A 24,162-nucleotide genomic window follows, 5' to 3' on the forward strand; every position below is an offset into this window, starting at 1 on the left:
TGTTTCCTTCCAGGACTTTTATAGTATCTGGTCTTACATTTAGGTCTTTAATGCATTCTAGTTTATTTTTGTGTGTGGTGTTAGAGAATGTTCTAATTGCATTCTTCTACATGTAGCTGTCCAGTTTTCCCAGTACATTTTTCTGAAAAGATTATCTTTTTCCATTGTATATTCTTGTGTCCTTGGTCATAGTATTTGACCATAGGTACATGGGTGTATTTCTGGGCTTTTCTAGTGAAAGTTCATTGTCCCATTGATCTATGTTTCTGTTTTTGTGCCCATACCATACTGTTTTGATTACTGTAATTTTGGTAATAAAAATGGTATAACCACTATGGAGAACAGTATGGAGGTTCTTAAAAAGCTGAAAATAGAACTATCATGAGCCTGCAATCCTACTCCTGGGCATATCTCCAGAGAGAGCCTTATCAAAAAGATACATGTGCTCCAATGTTCATTGCAGCACTGTTTAAAATAGCCAAGACATGTAAGCATCCTAAATGTTCATTAACGGATGAATTCATAAGGAAGATGTGGTATACAGTGATATACAGTGGAATATTACTCAGCCATAAAAAAGAATGAAATAATGCCATTTGCAGAAACATAGATGGACCTAGAGATTACCATACTAAGTAATACAAAGACAAGTATCATATAATGTCACCTATGTGTGGAATCTTTAAAAAAAATGATACAAATGAACTTATATACAAAATAGAAATAGATCAACAGACATAGAAAACAAACTTATGGTTACCAAAGATGAAAGGGGAATGGGAAGGATAAAATAGGAGTTTGGGATTTACACACTGCTGTATATAAAATAGGTAATGACAAAGACCTACTGTATAGCACAGGGAACTATACTCAGTATTTTATAATAGCCTATAAAGGAAAAGAATCTGAAAAAAAAAAAAAATATATATATATCTGTAACTGAATCACATTGCTATGCACCTGAGGCTGTCATAACATTGTAAATCAACTGTACTTCAGTAAAAATGAAACTTAAAAAAACAAGGACAATATTAGAAAAAATAACTCTTAGAAAATCAAGACTGTGTCTTATTCATTTAAGTCCAGCACTGACCTTTTCTTCTTCCTAATCTGTTTATGAAAACTCAATAAACAGGTGACATTCATGATTGCCCAAGACATACACATTGCAAAGACACTAACCTTTTATGCCATAGCATTTTTATCATTAGTAGATTGTTTCAAATTAATAAACATTATATATTGGATTTTAAAAAAAGATTCTACCTTATCTGTTAAGGAAAATAGAATTAAGGGTGGAATACAGTGAGTAGAAAGAAAAAATTTTCTTTTACTGGAAGCCCTATGAGATTAATGGTAAAAAGAGTGACTCGTGGGGACTATCTTAGTTTGCTTCTCACTCAAATTATAATTGAAAGTGTAGGAATGTGGTCTGCTCTCAGCTTTTTAAAAGTTAAATGAAAAAAAAAAAAAAAAAAAAAGCTAATACATCTAGCAGAAGGGAAGGTCAAAACCTGATGATCTGTCCTTGGCTACCTGGGCTCATAGTTTATGCATTCAGTGAGACCATCACTGTCACTCAGGAGCACTTCTCCATTAAAATCAGCTACCTGCAGTGAAAGGCTTTGCACTCTTCTGCCCATATGATCTAAGGCCAGTGTCACCTGCCTTTTTAATTCTGCCAGAGTATCAGTACAAGGATCTTATTAGCATTTAAGAATTTGGACCAAGAATAGGGATAAGAGTTGTAAGACCCATATTTTTTTAATGTATATTCAACTTTTTTTAATGTATGTTCAGCTGGCATCTCCCTTGTGTGACCAAGAGAAAATTGTTTGACCTCTTCTGAGGCCTTATGGTGCCTTTTTTATGATAATGAAATATCACACAAATATTTTAAGATCTTGCCAATTTGCAGATTAAAAGGTATTATATACTAAGAACTAATTTGTTATTATTTTGAAGCCTAAATTCATAATAGAAGAAAATTTTTGCAGGATTAGAAAGAAGTACAGTTAGGAAGTAGCCTCTAGAAGTTGTATAACTATGCCTAGTAAAATCTTTTCCCTGGTGCCCATCTCCCTGCCTTCTTCCACTTAATTGTGTACTTGAAAAAGAAGAGCTTATCCTGGCTAGTAATTAGATTGTTTTACTTTGTACCTTTCACTCACTACCATTTCCATAATATGGATTTTAGGTGCATTTTGTTTCACCAGAGGCAGGAAAAAAAATTTTTTTTTTTAATAATAGGTTCCAAAACCCTCCTTCATCTGCAGTGCTGTTATTCTTAGAGTCCTAGAAATGAGAGCTAGAAAACTTCAATTAAATTCATCTAGTTCATCTCCCCTGACAATGAAAAAACATCTTTCATATTATATTATATGATGCTTTTTTCAGGTTTCCATGATAACCTCTGGGAGACTGTCCAACAGACTAATAGACCTCACTTAGAGGGAATGTTCTCATTCTTAGTTTTGACCCTTCATTTCTAATTATTTGATTCCTGAAAGCCATCTTCCTTAATATTCGTACTCTGTGAACTTGACTATGATCAGCAGTCTCTTCTAGTGGTAAGAAAATCAACATATACCTCATTAGCAGGAACTGAGGGTGGTCTATATAAGTGTGTATTTCAGATACTAAGTTTTTCCTCTTTAAATACCAGATTTGGTTTTATTTTAATAATATTGAGGTTATTTTTTCCCTTCAGATGTATTAGATCTTTTCCCTGCTTTCTTGAGTGAATTGGAATTTTCCTAATTCAGTTTAATCATTATTCACTTCAGTTCAGTTCAGTCACTCAGTTGTGTCCGACTCTTTGCAATGCCATGAATCGCAGCACACCAGGCCTCCCTGCCCATCACCAACTCCCAGAGCTCACTCGGACTCACATCCATTGAGTCAGTCATGCCATCCAGCCATCTCATCCTCCGTCATCCCCTTCTCCTCCTGCCCGCAATCCCTCCCAGCATCAGAGTCTTTTCCAATGAGTCAACTCTTCACATGAGGTGGCCAAAGTACTGGAGTTTCAGCTTTAGCATCATTCCTTCCAAAGAACACCCAGGGCTGATCTCCTTCAGAATGGACTGGTTGGATCTCCTTGAAGTCCAAGGGACTCTCAAGAGTCTTCTCCAACACCACAGTTCAAAAGCATCAATTCTTCAGCGCTCAGCTTTCTTCACAGTCCAACTCTCACATCCATACATGACCACAGGAAAAACCATAGCCTTGACTAGACGGACCTTTGTTGGCAAAGTAATGTCTCTGCTTTTTAATATGCTGTCTAGGTAGGTCATAACTTTCCTTCCAAGGAGTAAGCATCTTTTAATTTCATGCCTGCAGTCACCATCTACAGTGATTTTGGAGCCCAGAAAAATAAAGTCTGCCACTGTTTCCACTGTTTCCCCATCTATTTCCCATGAAGTGATGGGACCAGATGCCATAATCTTCGTTTTCTGAATGTTGAGCTTTAAGCCAACTTTTTCCCTCTCCTCTTTCACTTTCATCAAGAGGCTTTTTAGTTCCTCTTCACTTTCTGCCATAAGGGTGGTGTCATCTGCATATCTGAGGTTATTGATATTTCTCCTGGCAATCTTGATTCCAGCTTGTGCTTCTTCCAGCCCAGCATTTCTCATGATGTACTCTGCATATAAGTTAAATAAACAGGGTGACAATATACAGCCTTGACGTACTCCTTTTCCTATTTGGAACCAGTCTGTTGTTCCATGTCCAGTTCTAACTGTTGCTTCCTGACCTGCATACAGGTTTCTCAAGAGGCAGGTCAAGTGGTCTGGTATTCCCATCTCTTTAAGAATTTTCCACAGTTTATTGTGATCCACACAGTCAAAGGCTTTGGCATAGTCAATAAAACAAAAATAGATGTTTCTCTGGAACTCTCTTGCTTTTCCCATGATCCAGCGGATGTTGGCAATTTGATCTCTGGTTCCTCTGCCTTTTCTAAAACCAGCTTGAACATGTGGAAGTTCACGGTTCACATATTGCTGAAGCCTGGCTTGGAGAATTTTGAGTATTACTTTACTAGTGTGTGAGATGAGTGCAATTGTGCAATAGTTTGAGCATTCTTTGGCATTGCCTTTCTTTGGGATTGGAATGAAAACTGACCTTTTCCAGTCCTGTGGCCACTGCTGAGTTTTCCAAATTTGCTGGCATATTGAGTGCAGCACTTTCACAGCATCATCTCTCAGGATTTGAAATAGCTCAACTGGAATTCTATCACCTCCACTAGCTTTGTTTGTAGTGATGCTTTCTAAGGCCCACTTGACTTCACACTCCAGGATGTCTGGCTCTAGGTGAGTGATCACAGCATCGTGATTATCTGGGTCGTGAAGATCTTTTTTGTACAGTTCTTCTGTGTATTCTTGCCACCTCTTCTTAATATCTTCTGCTTCTGTTAGGTCCATACCATTTCTGTCCTTTATCAAGCCCATCTTTGCATGATGTGTTCCCTTGGTATCTCTAATTTTCTTGAAGAGGTCTCTAGTCTTTCCCATTCTGTTGTTTTCCTCTATTTCTTTGCATTGGTCGCTGAGGAAGGCTTTCTTATCTCTTCTTGCTATTCTTTGGAACTCTGCATTCAGATGCTTATATCTTTCCTTTTCTCCTTTGCTTTTTGCTTCTCTTCTGTTCACAGCCATTTGTAAGGCCTCCTCAGACAGCCATTTTGCTTTTTTGCATTTCTTTTCCATGGGGATGGTCTTGATCCCTGTGTCCTGTACAATGTCACGAACCTCAGTCCATAGTTCATCAGGCACTCTATCTATCAGATCTAGTCCCTTAAATCTATTTCTCACTTCCACTGTATAATCATAAGGGATTTGATTTAGGTCATACCTGAATGGTCTAGTGGTTTTCCTTACTTTCTTCAATTTAAGTCTGAATTTGGCAATAAGAAGTTCATGATCTGAGCCACAGTCAGCTCCTGGTCTTTTTTTTGTTGACTGTGTAGAGCTTCTCCATCTTTGGCTGCAAAGAATATAATCAATCTGATTTTTTTGTTGACCATCTGGTGATGTCCATGTGTAGAGTCTTCGCTTGTGTTGTTGGAAGGGGGTGTTTGCTATGACCAGTGCATTTTCTTGGCAAAACTCTATTGGTCTTTGCCCTGCTTCATTCCATATTCCAAGACCAAATTTGCCTGTTACTCCAGGTGTTTCTTGACTTCCTACTTTTGCATTCCAGTCTCCTATAATGAAAAGGACTTGTTTTTGTGGTGTTAGTTCTAAAAGGTCTTGTAGGTCTTCATAGAACCGTTCAACTTCAGCTTCTTCAGCGTTACTGGTTGGGGCATAGACTTGGATTACTGTGATATTGAATGGTAATCATTATTAGCATTCTGCAAATATATATTAGGTAGCCCACTGTATACTAAGCATTGAAGTAATATAATGATGAGCTCAATAATGTTTGCCTTTAGGAGTTAAGACTCAGTAGCGGATATAAAATTGAAAGACCAAGAATTATCGGTCAAGACAGGAAAACAGTATGAACAAAAGATCTTAGGTAATTAAAAGTGAGAGACTAAGTCCTACTAGAGAAATCAAGAAGGATTTTGTGAGGAGTTGGTATTCAAAATAAATAGTGTAGGAACAACTGAGTGGCCCTTTTTGGGGGTAAAAAAAAGATAAAATTAAATGTGAGATATATTTTTTACCTTACATGAGAGTAAACTCCAAATGGATTAGGGATCTAAGTGTAAAAAATAAACCATACAACTACTAGAAGAAAACAGAGGGGAATTTCCTCTTTACTTTTAACAAACACTCTTCTTTAATGAATGATTACTGAAAAGCTAGAAGCAAAAAAAAAAAAAAAATTTTAAGACATGTCAAAAAACATCATAAAGTTAAAAGACAACTGACCGATGCACAATATATGGATATCAGCACTTACAAATGAGAGACAAATGATCAAAACCTCAACAGAAAAATTGAAAAAAGAGATGAATAGATAATTCTCAAAAACCATAAAAATTTTTCTGAACATACAAAAGCAACGTTCATACAATCAGAAATGCAGATCAAAACAGCATAGAGATACTACCTCACCTTTTAGCTACCAAAAACTGTCGAGTATGATAAATTCAGTTGGTGACGGGAAACTGACAGTCTCATATATTGCTGATGGGAATGCAAACTGGTGCAGCCCTTCTAGAGGGGATTTTAGCAAATCTACACATGCACCTCTCCATCCAGCAGTCCCACTTTTAGCTGTCTGCCTTCAAAATACAGCCTCCACCATTATGAAAATACATATATACAAGGTATTCCTTGCAGCATCGTTTATAATTGTAAAATATTGGAAGCAACCTAAATGCCCACCCATAAGAAACTAATTACATAAATTATATGTGCAAGGTAGAGTAATGGTCTCCCAAAGCTATACATATCTTAATATGCAGAATATAGGAATATGTTGCCATAAATGGCAAAAGAGGCTGTTGCAGATGTGGTTAAGGCTGATGACCTCAAGGTAGGAAGAGTATCCTAGATTATCCAGGTGGTTGCATTCTAGTCACAGGTAGTGGTGGTGGTTTAGTTGCTTTGTTGTGACTGATGCCTGTGACCCTATGGACTATAGCCTGCCAGGCTCCTCTGTTCATGGAATTTCCCAGGCAAGTAACAGGAGGCCTTAGAAACTGAGAACATTTAAGAGAGATACTACATTGCTAGCTTTGAAGATGGAGGAAGACGACCAGGAGCCAAGGAATATGAGTGACCTTAAAGTGCTGGAAAAGGCAAAAAACACATTCTCCCATAGAGCCTTCAGAGAGGAGTAAAGCCCTGCTGACACCTTGATTTTAGCCAGATGATACCTGTGTTGGACTTCTGACCTACAGAATAATAGTAAATTTGTACTGTTTAAGTCACTGTGTTTGTGGTAATTTGTTACAGCAGCAATAGAAAACTAGTACAGTGATAAACTGGTGAAATTAGAATTCTGTAATTTCAGTCAGTATGTCACTGACCATGGTTCTTGACCTTACTCAGTAGCAACTGGTAAGAAGAGACAAGAAGTTCAGGCAGGGCTCTATCTGGGCCCTGTTGCAGCAGGAGGGAGTGAAAGCAGATAATAATTTTCCTTGCTGTCTCCTTATGGGCAGGCAAGCAGGTTCCTTACATGGAGTGAAGGTCGGGGTGAGTAGAGGGGCTGAGCCAGAGAAGTGGCTTAGGTAGTCTGCCCACCCCTTTGTGGTGCTGTGTGCAGGGAGCATCCACAGTACCCTACTTTTGCTCCAGCTCCTCAGAAGTGGCATTTGGGCTTTTGGGCTTTTTGTATCTTGTTGTTCATAGTTTGCCCCAACTGCACATGTTACATGTATGCAGCTATTTTTAGTTCCTTATAGTTTTTTTGTATTTTGTTGCTGGAGGACATGCTTATCCAGGTGAAAGCACTGCAGCAAAGGGTCCCAGATGCCAGCCTATCTTAAGTATGGTAACTGTGTTAATTTCCTAGTTTTCATAATTATGTGCATGCTCAGTCACTAATTCATGTCCAACTCTTTGCGACCCCAAGGACTGTAGTCCGCCATGCTTCTCTGTCCATGGGATTTCCCAGGCAAGAGTACTGGAGTGTGTTGTCATTTCTTCCTCCAGGGGATCGACCCAGGAATGAAACCCCCATCTCCTGTGTCTCCTACATTGGCAGGTGGATTCTTGACCACTGAGCCACCTGGGAAGTCATAATAATTCTATGGTTACATAAGATGTTACTGTTAGATGAATCTGGACAAAGGGAAAACTCTTTGTACTATTTTTCCAAATGTAAAGCACAAAATATCAAAGATTCCTTCCCTTTTCAAGATCCCCACCCCACTCACCTCACTGAAATATTTATTTTAGTCACCATTTCTTTTCTGCTATTCCTCTGTGAATTTCCAATGGCTTTTAACTCTTGTTAAAAAGTAAAGACTTGTTTACAAAAATTTTTAGTGGATTTATTCTTAATGGATCCAAAATGGAAACATCCCAAAAGTCCATTGGTTGGCAAATGGGTAAGCCAATTTTGGTACATCTGTACAGTGGAATAAAAAGGAAGCAACTAATAACACATGCCCCAGTATGGATAAATTTCAAAACCAGTATGCTAAGTGAAGGACGACTCTTTACCACATAATTCCATTTATATAACATTCTAGAACAGATGAAACTATAGGAACAAATCAGATTAGTGGTTTCTAAGGGCTGAGGAAGGAGGAAGGGATTGACTATAAAGGGGAACAAATAAATTCTTTGAGTGATAGAAATATTCTGTATCTCAACTGCAGTAGTACACATTTGTCAAAACTCATCAAACTGTATACCTAAAAAATAGTGAATTTTGTTTATAAATTACACTTATATGAATATAATTTTTAATAGAAAAGATATATTTAAAACATAAAAAGTTGAAAATAAAAGGTTTAAAAACTTTTAACTGGAAGATAATAATCAAAACAAATATGGCATAACAGTGTTGTATCAAGTGAAGATAAATCTTTACAGCAAATTATTGGGGATAGAGAAGGTATGCTTTATATCTTCTAGTGGTAAGCATATCAATAAGTTATATTATGATGTTATATATAATTATGGGGCTTCCCAGGTGACACTAGTGTTAAAGAACCCACCTGCCAACGCAGAAGACATATGAGACATGGTTTTGGTCCCTGGGTCAGAAAGATCCGCTGGAGAGGGCATGGCAACCCACTTCAGTATTCTTGCCTGGAGAATCCCATGGACAGAGGTACCTGGTAGGCTACAGTCTGTAGGGTCGAAAAAGAGCTGGACACAACTGAAGAGACTTAGCACACACACACACACACACACACACACACCAATTATAATGTTATATAATACTATTTTACTTTTATATTTTAATATAATCTAATAATATCATTGGCATAGTTTAGATATAATCAGTGCATATATGTTCACTCTATTAACTTCTGTGCTTTTGTATGTTTAAGAGTTTCATAATAAAAGTTTCACTTCCTTTAACAAAAGAGAATCATTGGATGTGTGTCAAAAATCCAATCTGCTTCACACCAGAGATTCTGATTCATCAGCTCTGCGCTAGAAAAAACAATTGTAATTTATGATAGAATCTTTTCTTTTCCTCTGTGATGCTCAAATTTGTAGACAAACAAAAACAAAACAAATAACCCTACATCAAAAAGCCCCACTAGAGGAGAAATTACTCACACTGAAGCTGCTTATTAACTATAAAGCACTTTATAGCTGTTTATTGTTTTTCTATGATCCTTGTTACCTGGAGTTTCCCTTTCTATTTAGACTTCCAACAAGTGGAAGATAAACTAAGTAACATATTATAACTGAAAAGTAAAGTTTGACATTTTCAGTTACCCTTCCTTTTCCTTTTTCCTTGTTAGCTTTCTAAATTAGATTTTAGTTAACATTTATCAAACATCTACAAGTTCCTAAGTTACATTAAGAGAACAATCAAGAGAGTCGGTTATGTATGACATAGCCCTTCTTAGATAATTATGAACCATAGTAATATGAAGAGCTAAAGTATACAAAACACACAGAGACTAATTTACTCATTAAACTGAAACTTAAAAAGCAAGAATAAAAACAGTTCTCACCTGGTTTCTAGAAGGTGACATTTTCTTGGTATGAGTCATAGAACATTTTAAGGAACTGCTATTAAAATTACTTAATCACCTAGAATCATTTAATCCCTTTTGTGGTCACTGGTACGGAAAAGTCTCAAACAGGATTAAAGCAAGGTTCTGTTGCACCCCACTCTGTGTGTGTGTGTGTGTGTGTGTGTGTGTGTGTGAGAAAGGTGATGACATGTCTCTCTGCTGCCTCTCTATTATGTCTTAAGGGAACAGCAGCAGCGCTAGGACACCTGCAAGTCAGTGTCTGATTACCACCACTGAGGCTTCTGAGAGCGGTTGCATAGCAGCAGTTTTATTCCAGTTACCAATCATGCCCTGATAGCCAAGTTCGGTCTTTTGGGGGTTACTCCAATCTGTAGGTGGTGAACAACTTTTATCGCTATCTTAACATTCACCAAGCTCCAGAGAAAGACACATTTGATTTTATCTCTTTCACTGGCTGTTGCTAATTTTAAGCCTTATTTTGACAAAAAAAGAATGAGTATCAACTTCTTAATCTAAGTCATTTTAATTGTATCAGTTGCCATGAGAGTGTTGTTGTTTAAAACAGTAAGCTTTTTACTATTTTTAAGAAGTGTAAACGGTAGCAAGAGCATTTCAAAGGAAACTTGGATGGGGTAGGATTTGTTTAAAGGGTTTTATTGGTGTTCTTTCAGACTAGGTTTGAGTCATTTAGAAGGACGAAATCAAGTTTATTTGTGGTCTTCTCCTTTGTTTGCATTTATGCTATGGGATTTTTAGGGTACATTTATAGGAGTATCATTTACTCTCCAAATTAACATAAGACATAGATATCATAACTTTATGTGAAAGAGAGAGAGAGATTTTCCTAACTGGTATTCATCTATTTTAAAATTTTATATTTGGATTTTTTTTCTCAGTAACCACAGAATCAGTTACATATAAAAGTAACTTCAGTAGGATTTCAATTTTACTCTAGTTTAATTTTATAGATAGGAGCCTTAGGAGCAAATTTTTCTACATCAAATGTCACATTAGTGGAGGTTTTTAATTTGTTTTCTTTTTTCCTCTCATATTTTTGAATTGTCGTATTGCATTTCTGTTTCTTTATGATGTGTAATTCTATAATAAGATACATGTAGAAATTAAGTATAGTGTACATTTTTGAACTGTAGTGTTGGAGAAGACTCTTGAGAGTCCCTTGGACTGCAAGGAGATCCAACCAGTCCATTCTAAAGGAGATCAGTCCTGGGTGTTCTTTGGAAGGAATGATGCTAAAGCTGAAACTCCAGGACTTTGGCCACCTCATGAGAAGAGCTGACTCATTGGAAAAGACTCTGATGCTGGGAGGGATTGGGGACAGGAGGAGAAGGGGACGACAGAGGATGAGATGGCTGGATGGCATCACCGACTCGATGGACGTGAGTTTGAGTGAACTCCTGGAGTTGGTGATGGACAGGGAGGCCTGGCGTGCTGCAATTCATGGGGTCACAAAGAGTCAGACACAACTGAGCGACTGAACTGAACTGAACATGGGAAAATGCATTATACTATAGTGCTTAGAGTATTCAAAGAGAAATTAGAATGTGGAGAATTAGTATAGTATTATGGTTAAAAAGCAAGAGTTCCAGAGTCAGACCACCTGAACTTGAAGTTTTACTCTGACACTTGGCAGCTCTGTGACTTGGGAAAAGCCAGAGAACGTCTCCATATCTCAGTTATTGATAGACAGTGATCAACTGTTCATGAAGAAAATGAACTGCTCATATATTGCACATTCCTGCTTAGAATCATATTAAAGTTTCATAGCTGAGAGTATTTTTCTAAGAAAAGCAAATACTTATTTATGACTGCTTTGAATGGTCTTGTCTCTCATTGTAGATTTCCTTAGAAGTCAGAGCACAAGGTGAGGTCCTTACAGTGGCCTCCAGGATCTACACAGCATACCGCCTACCCCACTCCCCAGACCAGCACCATCATGCTACCTCTCTGACCTCATTCCCCACAACTCTTCTTACTGCTTTCTCCATTCCAGCCTAAGTGACTTTTTGACTCTTTTTTGATCATACCAGGCATGCTTTTGCCTTAAAGGCTTTGCCGAGCCTAGTCACATTGCCTGGAATGCTTTTCCCTTCCAGTATGTGCTGGAAGTACCAAGGCTGACTCACCTCCTTCAGATCTTTATTCAATATAATCTTCATGAGGTCTGCAATGACCACTTTGTACTCCCAATCCTCTTTACACAGCTCTGTTTTTAACAGTGGTTTTCTCTTGAATCCCTGGTGGCTCAGAGGTTAAAGCATCTGCCTGCAATGCGGGAGGCCCGGGTTCAATCCCTGAGCTGGGAAGATCCCCTGGAGAAGGAAATGGCAACCCACTCCAGTATTCTTGCCTGGAGAATCCCATGGAGGGAAGAGCCTGGTGGGCTACAGTCCATGGGGTCACAAAGAGTCAGACACGACTGAGCTACCTCACTTTCACTTTCTTTTGCTAATTTACTTTGTTCTTTGTTTATTGTCTGCTTCCTTCCACTGGTATGTAAGATTAATGAAGAAAAAGAGTTTTGTTTGTTTTGTTCATTGATATATCTCAAGTGCCTCAAGTATCTGACAAATAAATATATGAATAAATAAAGCTTTTTCAGTACTAGCATTACACTGGATTTAAATTCTGACTCCTCACCTATAAACTCTATTACTTATATCAAGTTATTGAATACCTACTTTGTGGAGTTGTTCCATGAATTAAATGTCACCACATATTGGAAAGCACCTGGCCAGTGCTTGATAACCCAGGAGGCCTTCAATAAATTCTTTCAGCCAACAAATGTTTACTGAACACTTATGATATACCAGGTATCACTTACAGGCACTGGCATATATCACTGAGCAAAATAGCCCCAAATCCCTGATGCTATGGGAATTATTTCTAGTTTGCTTTCCTTTCTTCGTTGCAGTAGTTTCTAGAAGGAAAAAAATCATGATTTCACCAACCTGTTCAGTAGTCTCTCATCCTAGATTCATTTCAATTAATACTTATAGGTACCCATTTTCCATTACTTTAAAAGTACTTTTGCATTCAGTTATCTTATTCTTTGAGATGGCCTTAGGAAGAGAAATTTTTAATCCTCATTTTACCTCTAAGAAATCTGAAACCTCAAAGTTATGATTTGTCCAGTGTCATTCACCTAGGAGAAATTTGAGCCAGGATTTGAAGCCATACTTCCTGACTCAGGGTTCCCTATTCTCTCCATGGTGGCACTTTTACCAGAAGCACCATGATGGGTTTTATTCATTTCACTGCCTATTTAATTTCAGTTCTACAAACATACATTGGGCCCCTACTAGATGGCCAGATACCAACCTTGCCCCGGAATGCAAAAATTGTTTAGTCCCTGTCCTGAGAAATTTAGAATTTAATAGGGACGACTGTTAACACATCAGTGGGTATGCAGCATGCTAAATGTAACACTGGCTATATTTATAGATTCTTGGAAGCACATAGGAGGGACAATTAATCTAAACAGCGTCAGGGATTGCCAAAATAGACACCTTAGAGGAGATCATGGCTCAGCTGAGTCTGAAAGGATGACTTAAACAGGGAAAAGGGAAGGAATATGAGCAGTAGCAGAGAGACGTGACAAATTGGAGGCTTTTAGAGTTGCTGGTGTCTAAAGCACTAAGCAGGGAATGGCTAGGGATCAGGCTAGAGCAGTTAGTATCTACCAGATGATACTGCATGCTTAGAGGTAAAACCGTTACCAGGACCATTCTCTTAGGTAGCTTTAGGTCAATTATTCCCATCCACTCAGCGGTAGCTAGGGCTGTTCACAGTACAGAGCCTACTGACCTGTATATAAGGAATTGCTCAGAGGGGCTGGTGGGCAAGAGGACATACCATACACTCTGAGGCTTCAAAGAGGAAATAATGTTGCTGGAAGGCTCAGTGCAACCTGGTTGGTCCAGGCAAAGGTATAGAAGGAGCCAAGCTTTGAGTTAAATAGTCTTCTCAGATGAAAACCATAGTTCAGTTATATCAAGGAAATGAAAACAGAATTTTGTAGTAGCTTCTACTACCTCACCAACAACTCTGGGCCGTCTTACAATTTCCCTTATCTGTATTCTGTAAACAACCATAATTTTAAGCTTTAATCTCTGTGGTGGATTTTAAGATAGATATAGCATTATCAGTTCACTTAACTTCAGTTGCTCAGTTGTCTGATTCTTTGCAACCCCATGGAACATAGCATGCCAGTCCTCCCTGTCCATCACCAACTCCCAGAGTTTACCCAAACTCATGTCCATTGAGTCGGTGATGCCATCCAACCATCTCATCCTCTGTCGTTCCCTTCTCCTCCTACCTTCAATCTTTCCCAACATCAGGGTCTTTTTAAATGAGTGAGCTCTTCGCATCAGGTGGCCAAAGTATTGGAGTTTCAGCTTCAACATCAATCCTTCCAATGAACACCCAGGCCTGATCTCCTTTAGGATGAACTGGTTGGATCTCCTTGCAGTCCAAGGCAATCTCAAGAGTCTTCTCCAACACCACAGTTCAAAAGCATCAATTCTTCGGTGCTCAGCTTTCTTTATATTCCAACTCTCACATCCATACATGACCACAGGAAAAACCATAGCCTTGACTAGACTGACCTTTGTTGACACAGTGATGTCTCTGCTTTTGAATATGCTATCTAGGTTGGTCATAACTTTCCTTCCAAGGAGTGAGCATCTTTTAATTTCATGGCTGCAGTCACCATGCAGTGATTTTGGAGCCCAGAAAAATAAAGTCAGCTACTGTTTCCACTGTTTCGCCATCTATTTGCCATGAAGTGATGGGACCGGATGCCATGATCTTTGTTTTCTGAATGTTGAGCTTTAAGCCAACTTTTTCACTCTCCTCTTTCACTTTCATCAAGACGCTTTTTAGTTCTTCTTCACTTTCTGCCATAAGAGTGGTGTCTTCTGCATATCTGAGGTTATTGGTATTTTTCCCGGCAATCTTGATTCCGGCTTGTGCTTCCTCCAGCCCAGCATTTCTCATGATGTACTCTGCATATAAGTTAAATAAGCAGGGTGACAATATACAGCCTTGACGTACTCCTTTCCCAACTTGGAACCAATCTGTTGTTCCATGTCTATTTCTAAATGTTGCTTCCTGGCCTGCATACAGATTTCTCAAGAGGCAGGTCAGGTGGTCTGGTATTCCCATCTCTTTCAGAATTTTCCACAGTTTATTGTGATCCACACAGTCAAAGGCTTTGGCATAGTCAATAGATGGAAGCAGATGTTTTTCTGGAACTCTCTTGCTTTTTCGATGATCCAGCGGATGTTGGCAATTTGATCTCTGGTTCCTCTGCCTTTTCTAAAACCAGCTTGAACATCTGGAAGTTCACGGTTCACATATTGCTGAAGCCTGGCTTGGACAATTTTGAGCATTACTTTTCTAGTGTGTGAGATGAGTGCAATTGTGCAGTAGTTTGAGCATTCTTTGGCATTTCCTTTCTTTGGGATTGGAATGAAAACTGACCTTTTCCAGTCCTGTGGCCACTGCCGAGTTTTCCAAATTTGCTGGCATATTGAATGCAGCACTTTCACAGCATCATCTTTTAGGATTTGAAATAGCTCAACTAGAATTCCATCACCTCCACTAGATTTGTTTGTAATGATACTTCCTAAGGCCCACTTGACTTCACATTCCAGGATGTCTGGCTCTAGGTGAGTGATCACACTAGTGTGATTATCTGGGTTATGAAGCTCTTTTTTTGTACAGTTCTTCTGTGTATTCTTGCCATCTCTTCTTAATATCTTTTGCTTCTCTTAGGTCCGTACCATTTCTGTCCTTTATCGAGCCCATCTTTGCATGAAATGTTCCTTTGGTATCTGATTTTCTTGAAGCGATCTCTAGTCTTTCCCATTCTGTTGTTTTCCTCTATTTCTTTGCATTGGTCGCTGAGGAAGGCTTTCTTATCTCTTCTTGCTATTCTTTGGAACTCTGCATTCAGATGCTTATATCTTTCCTTTTCTCCTTTGCTTTTGCTTCTCTTCTGTTCACAGCCATTTGTAAGGCCTCCTCAGACAGCCATTTTGCTTTTTTGCATTTCTTTTCCATGGGGATGGTCTTGATCCCTGTGTCCTGTACAATGTCACGAACCTCAGTCCATAGTTCATCAGGCACTCTATCTATCAGATCTAGTCCCTTAAATCTATTTCTCACTTCCACTATATAATTGTAAGGGATTTGATTTAGGTCATACCTGAATGGTCTAGTGGTTTTCCCTACTTCAATTTAAGTCTGAATTTGGCAATAAGAAGTTCATGATCTGAGCCACAGTCCGCTCCTAGTCTTGTTTTTGCTCACTGTATAGAGCTTCTCCATCTTTGGCTGCAAAGAATATAATCAATCTGATTTTTGTGTTGACCATCTGGTGATGTCCATGTGTAGAGTCTTCGCTTGTGTTGTTGGAAGAGGGTGTTTGCTATGACCAGTGCGTTCTCTTGGCAAAACTCTATTAGCCTTTGCCCTGCTTTATTCTGTAGTCTAAGGCCAAATTTGCCTGTTACTCCAGGTGTTTCTTGACTTCCTACTTTTGCATTCCAGTTCCTGTAATGAAAAGGACGTCTTTTTTGGATGTTAGTTCTAAAAGGTCTTGTAGGTCTTCATAGAACCATTCAACTTTAGCTTCTTCAGCATTACTGGTCGGGGCATAGACTTGGATTACTGTGATATTGAATGGTTTGCCTTGGAAACGAACAGAGATCATTCTGTTGTTTTTGAGATTGCTTCCAAGTATTGGATTTTAGACTCTTTTGTTGACTATGATGGCTACTCCATTTCTTCTAAGGGATTCCTGCCCACAGTAGTAGATATAATGGTCATCTGAGTTAAATTCTCCCATTCCAGTCCATTTGAGTTCGCTGATTCCTAGAATATCAATGTTCACTCTTGCCATCTCTTGTTTGACCACTTCCAATTTGCCTTGATTCATGAACCTAACATTCCAGGTTCCTATGCAATATTGCTCTTTACAGCATCAAACCTTGCTTTTATCACCAGTCACATCCACAACTGGGTATTGTTTTTGCTTTGGCTCCATCCGTTCATTTTTTCTTATATTATTTCTCCACTGATCTCCAGTAGCATATTGGGCACCTACCGACCTTGGGAGTTCCTCTTTCAGTGTCCTATCTTTTTGCCTTTTCATACTGTTCATGGGGTTCTCAAGGCAAGAATACAGAAGTGGTTTGCCATTCCCTTCTCCAGTGGACCACATTCTGTCAGACCTCTCCACCATGACCCATCCATCTTGGGTGGCCCCACACAGCATGGCCTAGTTTCATTGAGTTAGACAAGGCTGTCAACCATGTGATCAGATTGGCTAGTTTTCTGTGATTGTGGTTTCAGTCTGTCTGCCCTCTGATGCCCTCTCTTAGTGCCTGCCATCTTAACTTGGGTTTCTCTTACCTTGGACGTGGAGTATCTCCTCACGGCTGCCGCTCCTAACCTTGGACATGGGGTGTCTCCTCTAGGCCACCGCTTCTGACTTTGGACGTGGGGTATCTTGTCTCTGCCAATTATACATTCAGTTCAGTTCAGTCACTCAGTTGTGTCTGACTCTTTGCTACCCCATGAACCACAGCACACCAGGCCTCCCTGTCCATCACCAACTCCCAGAGTCCACCCAAACCCAATAGCTGGACAAATCAACTTTCCAATCTTATTTGTCGTTACAACTCATAATTTACCAACCAAACTAAATCTACTTAATGTATACCCTGTGTGGTGTTTTTCTCAAGCTGTGGTCCATAGAGTACCCTTGCTCCTCAATTCCTCCAAACCCAAATCATGTCTTCTCTCTGGGACCTAGCATATACCACTTCTTCCGTATAATGTCCCTTCATTTCAATAGATGATGCAACCTCTTCTGTCTCTGAACTCCTGAAATAATTTCCTATGTACCTCTCTAAAATAATACCATGTTTCATCAATTCCGAGATGTACATTTTTTCATCTTTTAACATCTCCATAGTTTATCTTTTAAAACATGCCATTCATCATCAGTGTTCTTAAAAGAGAGAATATATCATGGTATTTTGTGGAAAAACATGAATAACAACTACTCTGAGTCAAAAAAAATAGTTCAGAAGAATGAAGAAGCATTAAATACCTTAACCAGTTTTGTGTATGTTCTTTCTTTGTGTACACTATGTGATATATGACAAAACCTGCCAACCTAAGTCATTAAAAAGACAACTTCTTTAATGCAAAATAAAGAGTCTAAGTGATGTCATTTTGTTATAGTTTAATTGGCAGCTTTTTTTCTTAGTATTCATAAAATAATGGTGTGACAATCACTGTTGTCCTAGATTCAAAGAAATAAGATAGTTTTATTTTGTGATTAAATATGTCAGGCATATTTATGTCAGGCATATATGTCTGGCATATATGTCAGGCATAATATATAATATACATATTATATTTATTTCTAGTCCTGTATTAAACTACAAGCCTTTTGAGGGCAAGGATTTTATTTAATCTTTGGTACCCTTACAATAGCTGTTATGATGCTTTATACCATATACATATAAAATAAATATTTAATAAATAAATGGATTAAAATATGAAGTATAAGATAAAAGTGCCACAGAAAGATAAAGTACTATATTAGTGAACATCTACTAGTACATTCTCAGTTAACTACTTAACTATAGTTTTGTTAGAAATGTATTTATATATGGTATTTAGTTGGGTCCTTGGGCTGAATCTCAACTTAGGCTTATGGTTTTTGAACCAACAATAAATGATCCTAATAGAATTCTATAAATTTCGATCTGCTTGCTGACTCCATTCTTAAGAAAATGTGATGACTCATCTTTTTTGAATTATAGAAGGTAGTAAATAAAACCTCTGCCTTGGAGAACAAATACCAGTGACTTTCCCTAATGATGCTAAGATTATACAGGAAACCAGCAAATGCCTGTCTCTAAGAAGTATAGTACTGTAAAAATTGCCTTGTTTTTTTTCCTTCCAATCAATCTCAGTAACACCTATAATAAAAAACCTGGGAAATCAAAAACAGCTTAGGGAATTTTGTCTATGTGATATTTTCTAGTTTTTATCCTTATTCTTTGGACTACAAGAACAAGAAATAACATAAGCATTTTTCTTCAGTCAGCTAAATAGTTCCAATTCTGATTGAAATAAGTAATTTCCATCATTCTCTCAGAGTGCTTATGTGTTTGCAAACCATACTTAGCGTGGAACAGCGGTGGTAGTCCACTCTGCTGTTTACCGGATATCTCCACTTATCTTTCTGGATTGTACGTTCTTTCCCTGTTAAAGTTAGGCGTGGTCATGTGGCTTTTTTGTCTAATAAAATGAGACCATTAGTGACATAAAGCTTTCAGAGCAAGTACAAAATTCCCCACACTTCCTTTATCCTGCTGCAACAACTGTAGAAGCACAGAGGTGGAGCCACCCTTAGCGCAAGACCCTGTGTGAGCATAGCATAGAGCCAGGTCCCCATCACGTTTGACCTGCTCAGAGAGACGTAGTGTGTTTTGTGTGAGATTATTATTTTGTGTGTGTGTGAAATTTGTGTGTGATATTTTGTGTGAGATTATATTATTGTAAAGTTATTAGATAAGTATAACCTAGCTTGTTGTGATTAATATAGTCTTTACTCCAAAACAGTGGGGTTTAATGGTAACTAAAAGAATATAACAGATTTGATGTGCTGTTATTGGCCTAGTATTTCTTTCTTCCTTTTGGAAATATTATTGTACACAGATTCTATAAGCTAATAATATTCATCACCAGGTCATTAGAGTCATTTCCATGCAACAAAATACTTTTCTTTGAATTACAATCTTTTGTCAAAACATTTTGAGGTACCTCTGTAAGATGTCCTTTCATCTGCCAACAGTAGAATTGTTTCTTAAAAGAAATGCTCATTGATGTTCATTCTTGTATTTATTTTTTGTATTCAGCAAGCTTTTTTGAATGTCCATTATTTGCCAGGTGCTAAGACTGGACGATGTTCAGGGCACTCTGGGTGGTTTGGTAGAAGTGGCACAAAGCAAGCAGGGGCTAAAAACTATAAGGCACTTTGCTCTTCTGAAGCCTAGGTGCTTCACTGGTTTCATAAATGATACATACCAATTTCATTTTGAAATAGTTAAACTATATTTAAAAGTTAACATCATAAATACCATATCCAAGATGACATAGATCAAATTATGCCACTGTTGAGACCACCAACTTATGACCTTAAAACTTAGAAGTTTCTTTACCATAGCTAGTATAGGGACAGTTTAAGAAATTAAGAACTTAAGTGCCATCAAAAACTCTAATTCTCCCAGTTATCTTGGAAGAAAACGAATTTTAGCACATTACCAAGTGGTTTCCAGCAACTGTGTTTTACAAATTAAAAAATTGAAAGCTGGATTCTGTTTCTGGTCTTCATTATAAGAATCTGAGTAGCTTTTATAAAGGCAGTGCAGACGACTTAGGAGATAGCAAGGTTCCCCTTTTGTTCTTTTTCCTTTCACCTTCTGCCTTTTCATTCTAGGGGTTCTTCAGCAAGCGCCTAAAAGGCTCCATCAAGAGGACCAAAAGCCAGTCAAAGCTTGACCGAAACACGAGCTTTCGGCTTCCCTCTCTTCGCAATACCGATGACAGGTAGGCGTTCACTTGCTTAAAACACAGAAAGCAATTTTACAGTGCATTTTGGTAAGATACTTTGGTCTTCTCTAACTGTGCATCAGTGATAGTCCTAGAGAACTGATAAAAAAATTTACTTTTTTGTCTTGCTCATATTGAGGCACGGTACAAAATATTAGCTTACATACCAAACCAGTTTAAAAATCTTATAATATTGGAGAGTGTGCAGATACCTAAGAACTAATTTAAGAGTCAGTTGTGCTGTTTCTGTCGAATTGTGTTCTAGTGGTCCAAGGTGTATCTTTCTTCTGTAGAATGCCTTTAAGGGATGCTGATGGCTATAGCTAACATTTTCTGAGCACTGTCCTAAATGCTTTATATACTTTATCTTGTTTAATCTTTAGAATAACCCTGTAAGAGAAATACTAATATTATCACCATTTTACAGATGACAAGTTTGAGAAACAGAGGTTCCAAGTTTATACTGCTTAGTAAATAGCAAAAATGGTATTTAAACTTCGGCAGCTTTGCTCTGAGTCCATGGTCTTCATTGCTGTCTTGCTCTTTGTGTATACTATATGGACTCAGCCTTATTAATTTACAGTCACATCTAGAAGGCATGTATGAAAAGGAAGCCTTGAGATTTTTCTGGTGGTCCAGTGGCTAAGACTCTGCTCCCAATACAGGGGGCCCAGGTTCGATCCCTGGTCAGGGAACTAGATCCTACATACTACAACTAAAGATTCCACATGCCACAATGAAGATCAAAGCCTCCTGCATGCCACAACTAAGACCCAGCGCTGCCAACTAAATAAGTAAAAAAAAAAAAAATTTTTTTTTTTTTTAAAGGAAGCCTGGAATTCAATAATTAGTACTACCAGCTTGAGCAAACCTCACATGCATAGCTCTCGAAGGATAACAGCCTTCTAAAATGATTGAATGCATGCTAGAACACATTTGTAATAATTCATGTCTCCACATGCTCAGAATTTAGGAAATGGTACTCTTGTGTCTTGACACATCACCACTGTCACCAGTATTTACTGAGTGCTTACTCTGTGCCAGGTATTTTTAATGTAGTCTCTCATGTAATGCAATGAGATTAGATACTATTTTACAGATGAGGAACTAAGGCAAAAGAGATTGAGAAGCATGCCCGTAGTCACACAGCTAATTAGTAGAGTTTGGATTTAAACTTTTGTCTGCCTTTCATAATGATCCTCCTACTTATACTTGGGTGTTTCTTTTTCTTTTCAGTAATAAGTCCATTATTTCCAGCTACCGACATAATAAGTAGAAATATAGATTGTAATCTCATAATTGCAGATTATAGACTTGCCAGGCAGAGAGTTACTCTTATTTTATAAATAAAGTAACTTTCCCCCTATACTGAATTGATGAGAGGCTACAGCTTTATCAGCTCTTCTTATCCTTGAACCACTTTAGAGATGTTCTGTGAAATTTGCAAGTATGTTCAATTGCAGTGCAATTGTATTGTTAGATATCTCTTTTATACCTCTTTGTTTAAAGGTAATCATTTAAAAAAAATCTTTTATTCTCATATTTTCCCTTAGATTCCTATTATTCTATAACTTTCATCATTGTAAGAATTCAAATCATTTTATAAATAAGTCTCAATAAAATAGAATGACAAGATTTTTCAGAATATTGGTTTTTAAGGACAAGGATATGGTATAGCAACTAAAACATTCCTAATTCAATCACTAGTTCCTTAAACTCTGTAGCATCACGTATAAACTTGAAAGACAAGGAGATATTTTTTGTAGGTGTACTTTATTTTATAAACTTGCACTAAATATCACTTTCTCAATTTCAAACCAAGTGCTCTCTCCTATTCTGTTTTGCTTTAGGTAGCCTAGAGGAATTCTTGGATTGAATTACCAAGAGATTATATTCTCCTGGAGTCTGCTATTGCTATTATATAGGCAGCGCATTTTCAGCCTTTCCAGTGATTTAAATTCCTTATATGTGACGTCCATGCTATTCTGCTTCAGTCAATAGTAGTATCTTTCTGGCTCAAATACAGCATACTAAATAAATACAGCATAATAAAAAAAGTGCTAATAAATCTCAAATATTAGATAATCCTTTTTGTCTTTCAAATCCATTTATAGAGGTTTTCTAAACAGAAATTTTTCAGAAACTTTATTCTTCTTATATAGGGATATACTCACTAGAAGTTTGAATATATCACAGTTCAAAAAAAAAAAAAAGACCCTCTTGCCATCAGATCATCTGAAAACACAGATAAATAGAACTAAGGTACAAGGTCTTAGTCAACTGAGTTCCTCAAATTGGTAACCTTACTGGTATCATTAAGAAATTTTTCCAAAGACCCCTGGTCTTGTGCCATATGCATCAGTTGCTGAAATCAGGCCATTTCTTCCAAAATGGTATGTGGTGTCTAAATCTAAGTAGAAAAGCATTGCTATTCTTATAGCAAGTCTGCAGAAACTCGAGGCAAACCTAAGTAAGCAACCCCTTTTTGCAGTTTCTAAATTGTACTGTAAAATGCTTGTGTCTTTGTGTAAAAGAAAAAAGTTTCAATACATTAAGTACAGCTTAAAAAATAGAAGTCCCTCTTCACCTTCCTTTTCTTCCCATACAAATAACCTCATTAACAGTTTGTATATTTTCAAATCTTTTTTTAAAAAATCCATACGTAAATGCATGCATGTGTATATTTTGCTTATTTTCATAAAGCTGGTGTTGTTGGTGTTTAGTCAGTGAGTCGTGTCTGACTCTTGCGACCCCATGGACTATAACCCAGCAGGCTCCTCTGTCCATGGGATTTCCCAAGCAAGAATACTGGAGTGGGTTGCCGTTTCCTTCTCCAGGAGATCTTCCCGACCTAGAGATCAAACCCAAGTCCCCTGCACTGCAGGCAGATTCTTCACCACTGAGCCACCAGGGAAGCCTTTCACATAAGTGGGATCATATTATATGTATTACTTTGTGACTTCGCTTTATAGAATAAATATTTTGGACAACTTTATATGTCAGTCATATAAATCTACATAATTCTCCTTAACAATAACAGTTTTTTGTAACATGTGTACTTCACTTCCCTGCTGATGAATATTTTGTTTCTCCATTTTTGGGCTTAAAATAGAGATGTGATGACCATTTTTGTTATGTGACTTTCTCTCCTTATGTGATGGGGTTAGATTTCTGAAGAACTTCTAGTATGAAGTATACACAATATCGAATTGTTCTTCAAAAAACCTGTACTAATTTCCATTCCCACCCATAGATTAGGCTCACTTTTATCCATGGATAAATAACAAGGTCCTACTGTATAGACAGGGAACTAGATTCAATATGCTGTGATAAACCATAATGGAAAACACTATTAGAAAAAAAAAAAAAAAAATATATATATATATATATAAAACTAAGTCACTTTGTTGTACAGCAGAAATTAATATAACATTGTCCAGCAACTATACATCAATATTAAAAATTACTTTTATCCTTCAAACAACCATTATATTTTATCAATATGATGGATGAATAGAAATAGTAAACACATATACAGTATGTACTGGGCTTCCCGGCTAGCTCAGCGGTAAAGAATCTGCCTTCAATGCAGGAGACCCAGGTTCTATCCCTGGGTCATGAAGATCCCCTGGAGGAGGGCTTGGCAACCCATTCCAGTATTCTTGCATGGAGAATTCCTGGACAGAGGAGACTGGCGGGCTACAGTCCATAGGGTCACAAAGAGTCTGACACAACTGAAGCGACTTGGCACTCACACACACAGTGTGCACTACGTGTCACACACTGGTCAAGCACTTCACATAAATGAACTCATTTAATCATTATAACAACCCGAGTTACATTCGTGACCTCATTTTGAAGATGAGAGAACTGAAACA

The 24,162-nt window shown here is 37.8% G+C and overlaps 1 protein-coding gene across 10 annotated transcripts in view; it reads left to right on the plus strand.

The window, feature by feature from the left end:
* RASAL2 (RAS protein activator like 2) overlaps positions 1-24,162 on the plus strand; it is a 397,112-nt gene that overhangs the window by 313,911 nt on the left and 59,039 nt on the right. For all 10 annotated transcript variants that reach the window (XM_070768498.1, XM_070768499.1, XM_070768500.1 and 7 more), the window contains one exon: positions 20,172-20,281. In XM_070768498.1, coding sequence (XP_070624599.1) covers positions 20,172-20,281 — 110 coding nt within the window. The remainder of the gene's footprint in view (positions 1-20,171; positions 20,282-24,162) is intronic.

Source organism: Bos indicus, chromosome 16, assembly GCF_029378745.1.
Source record: "Bos indicus isolate NIAB-ARS_2022 breed Sahiwal x Tharparkar chromosome 16, NIAB-ARS_B.indTharparkar_mat_pri_1.0, whole genome shotgun sequence".
In the NCBI taxonomy this organism is placed as follows: domain Eukaryota; kingdom Metazoa; phylum Chordata; class Mammalia; order Artiodactyla; family Bovidae; genus Bos; species Bos indicus.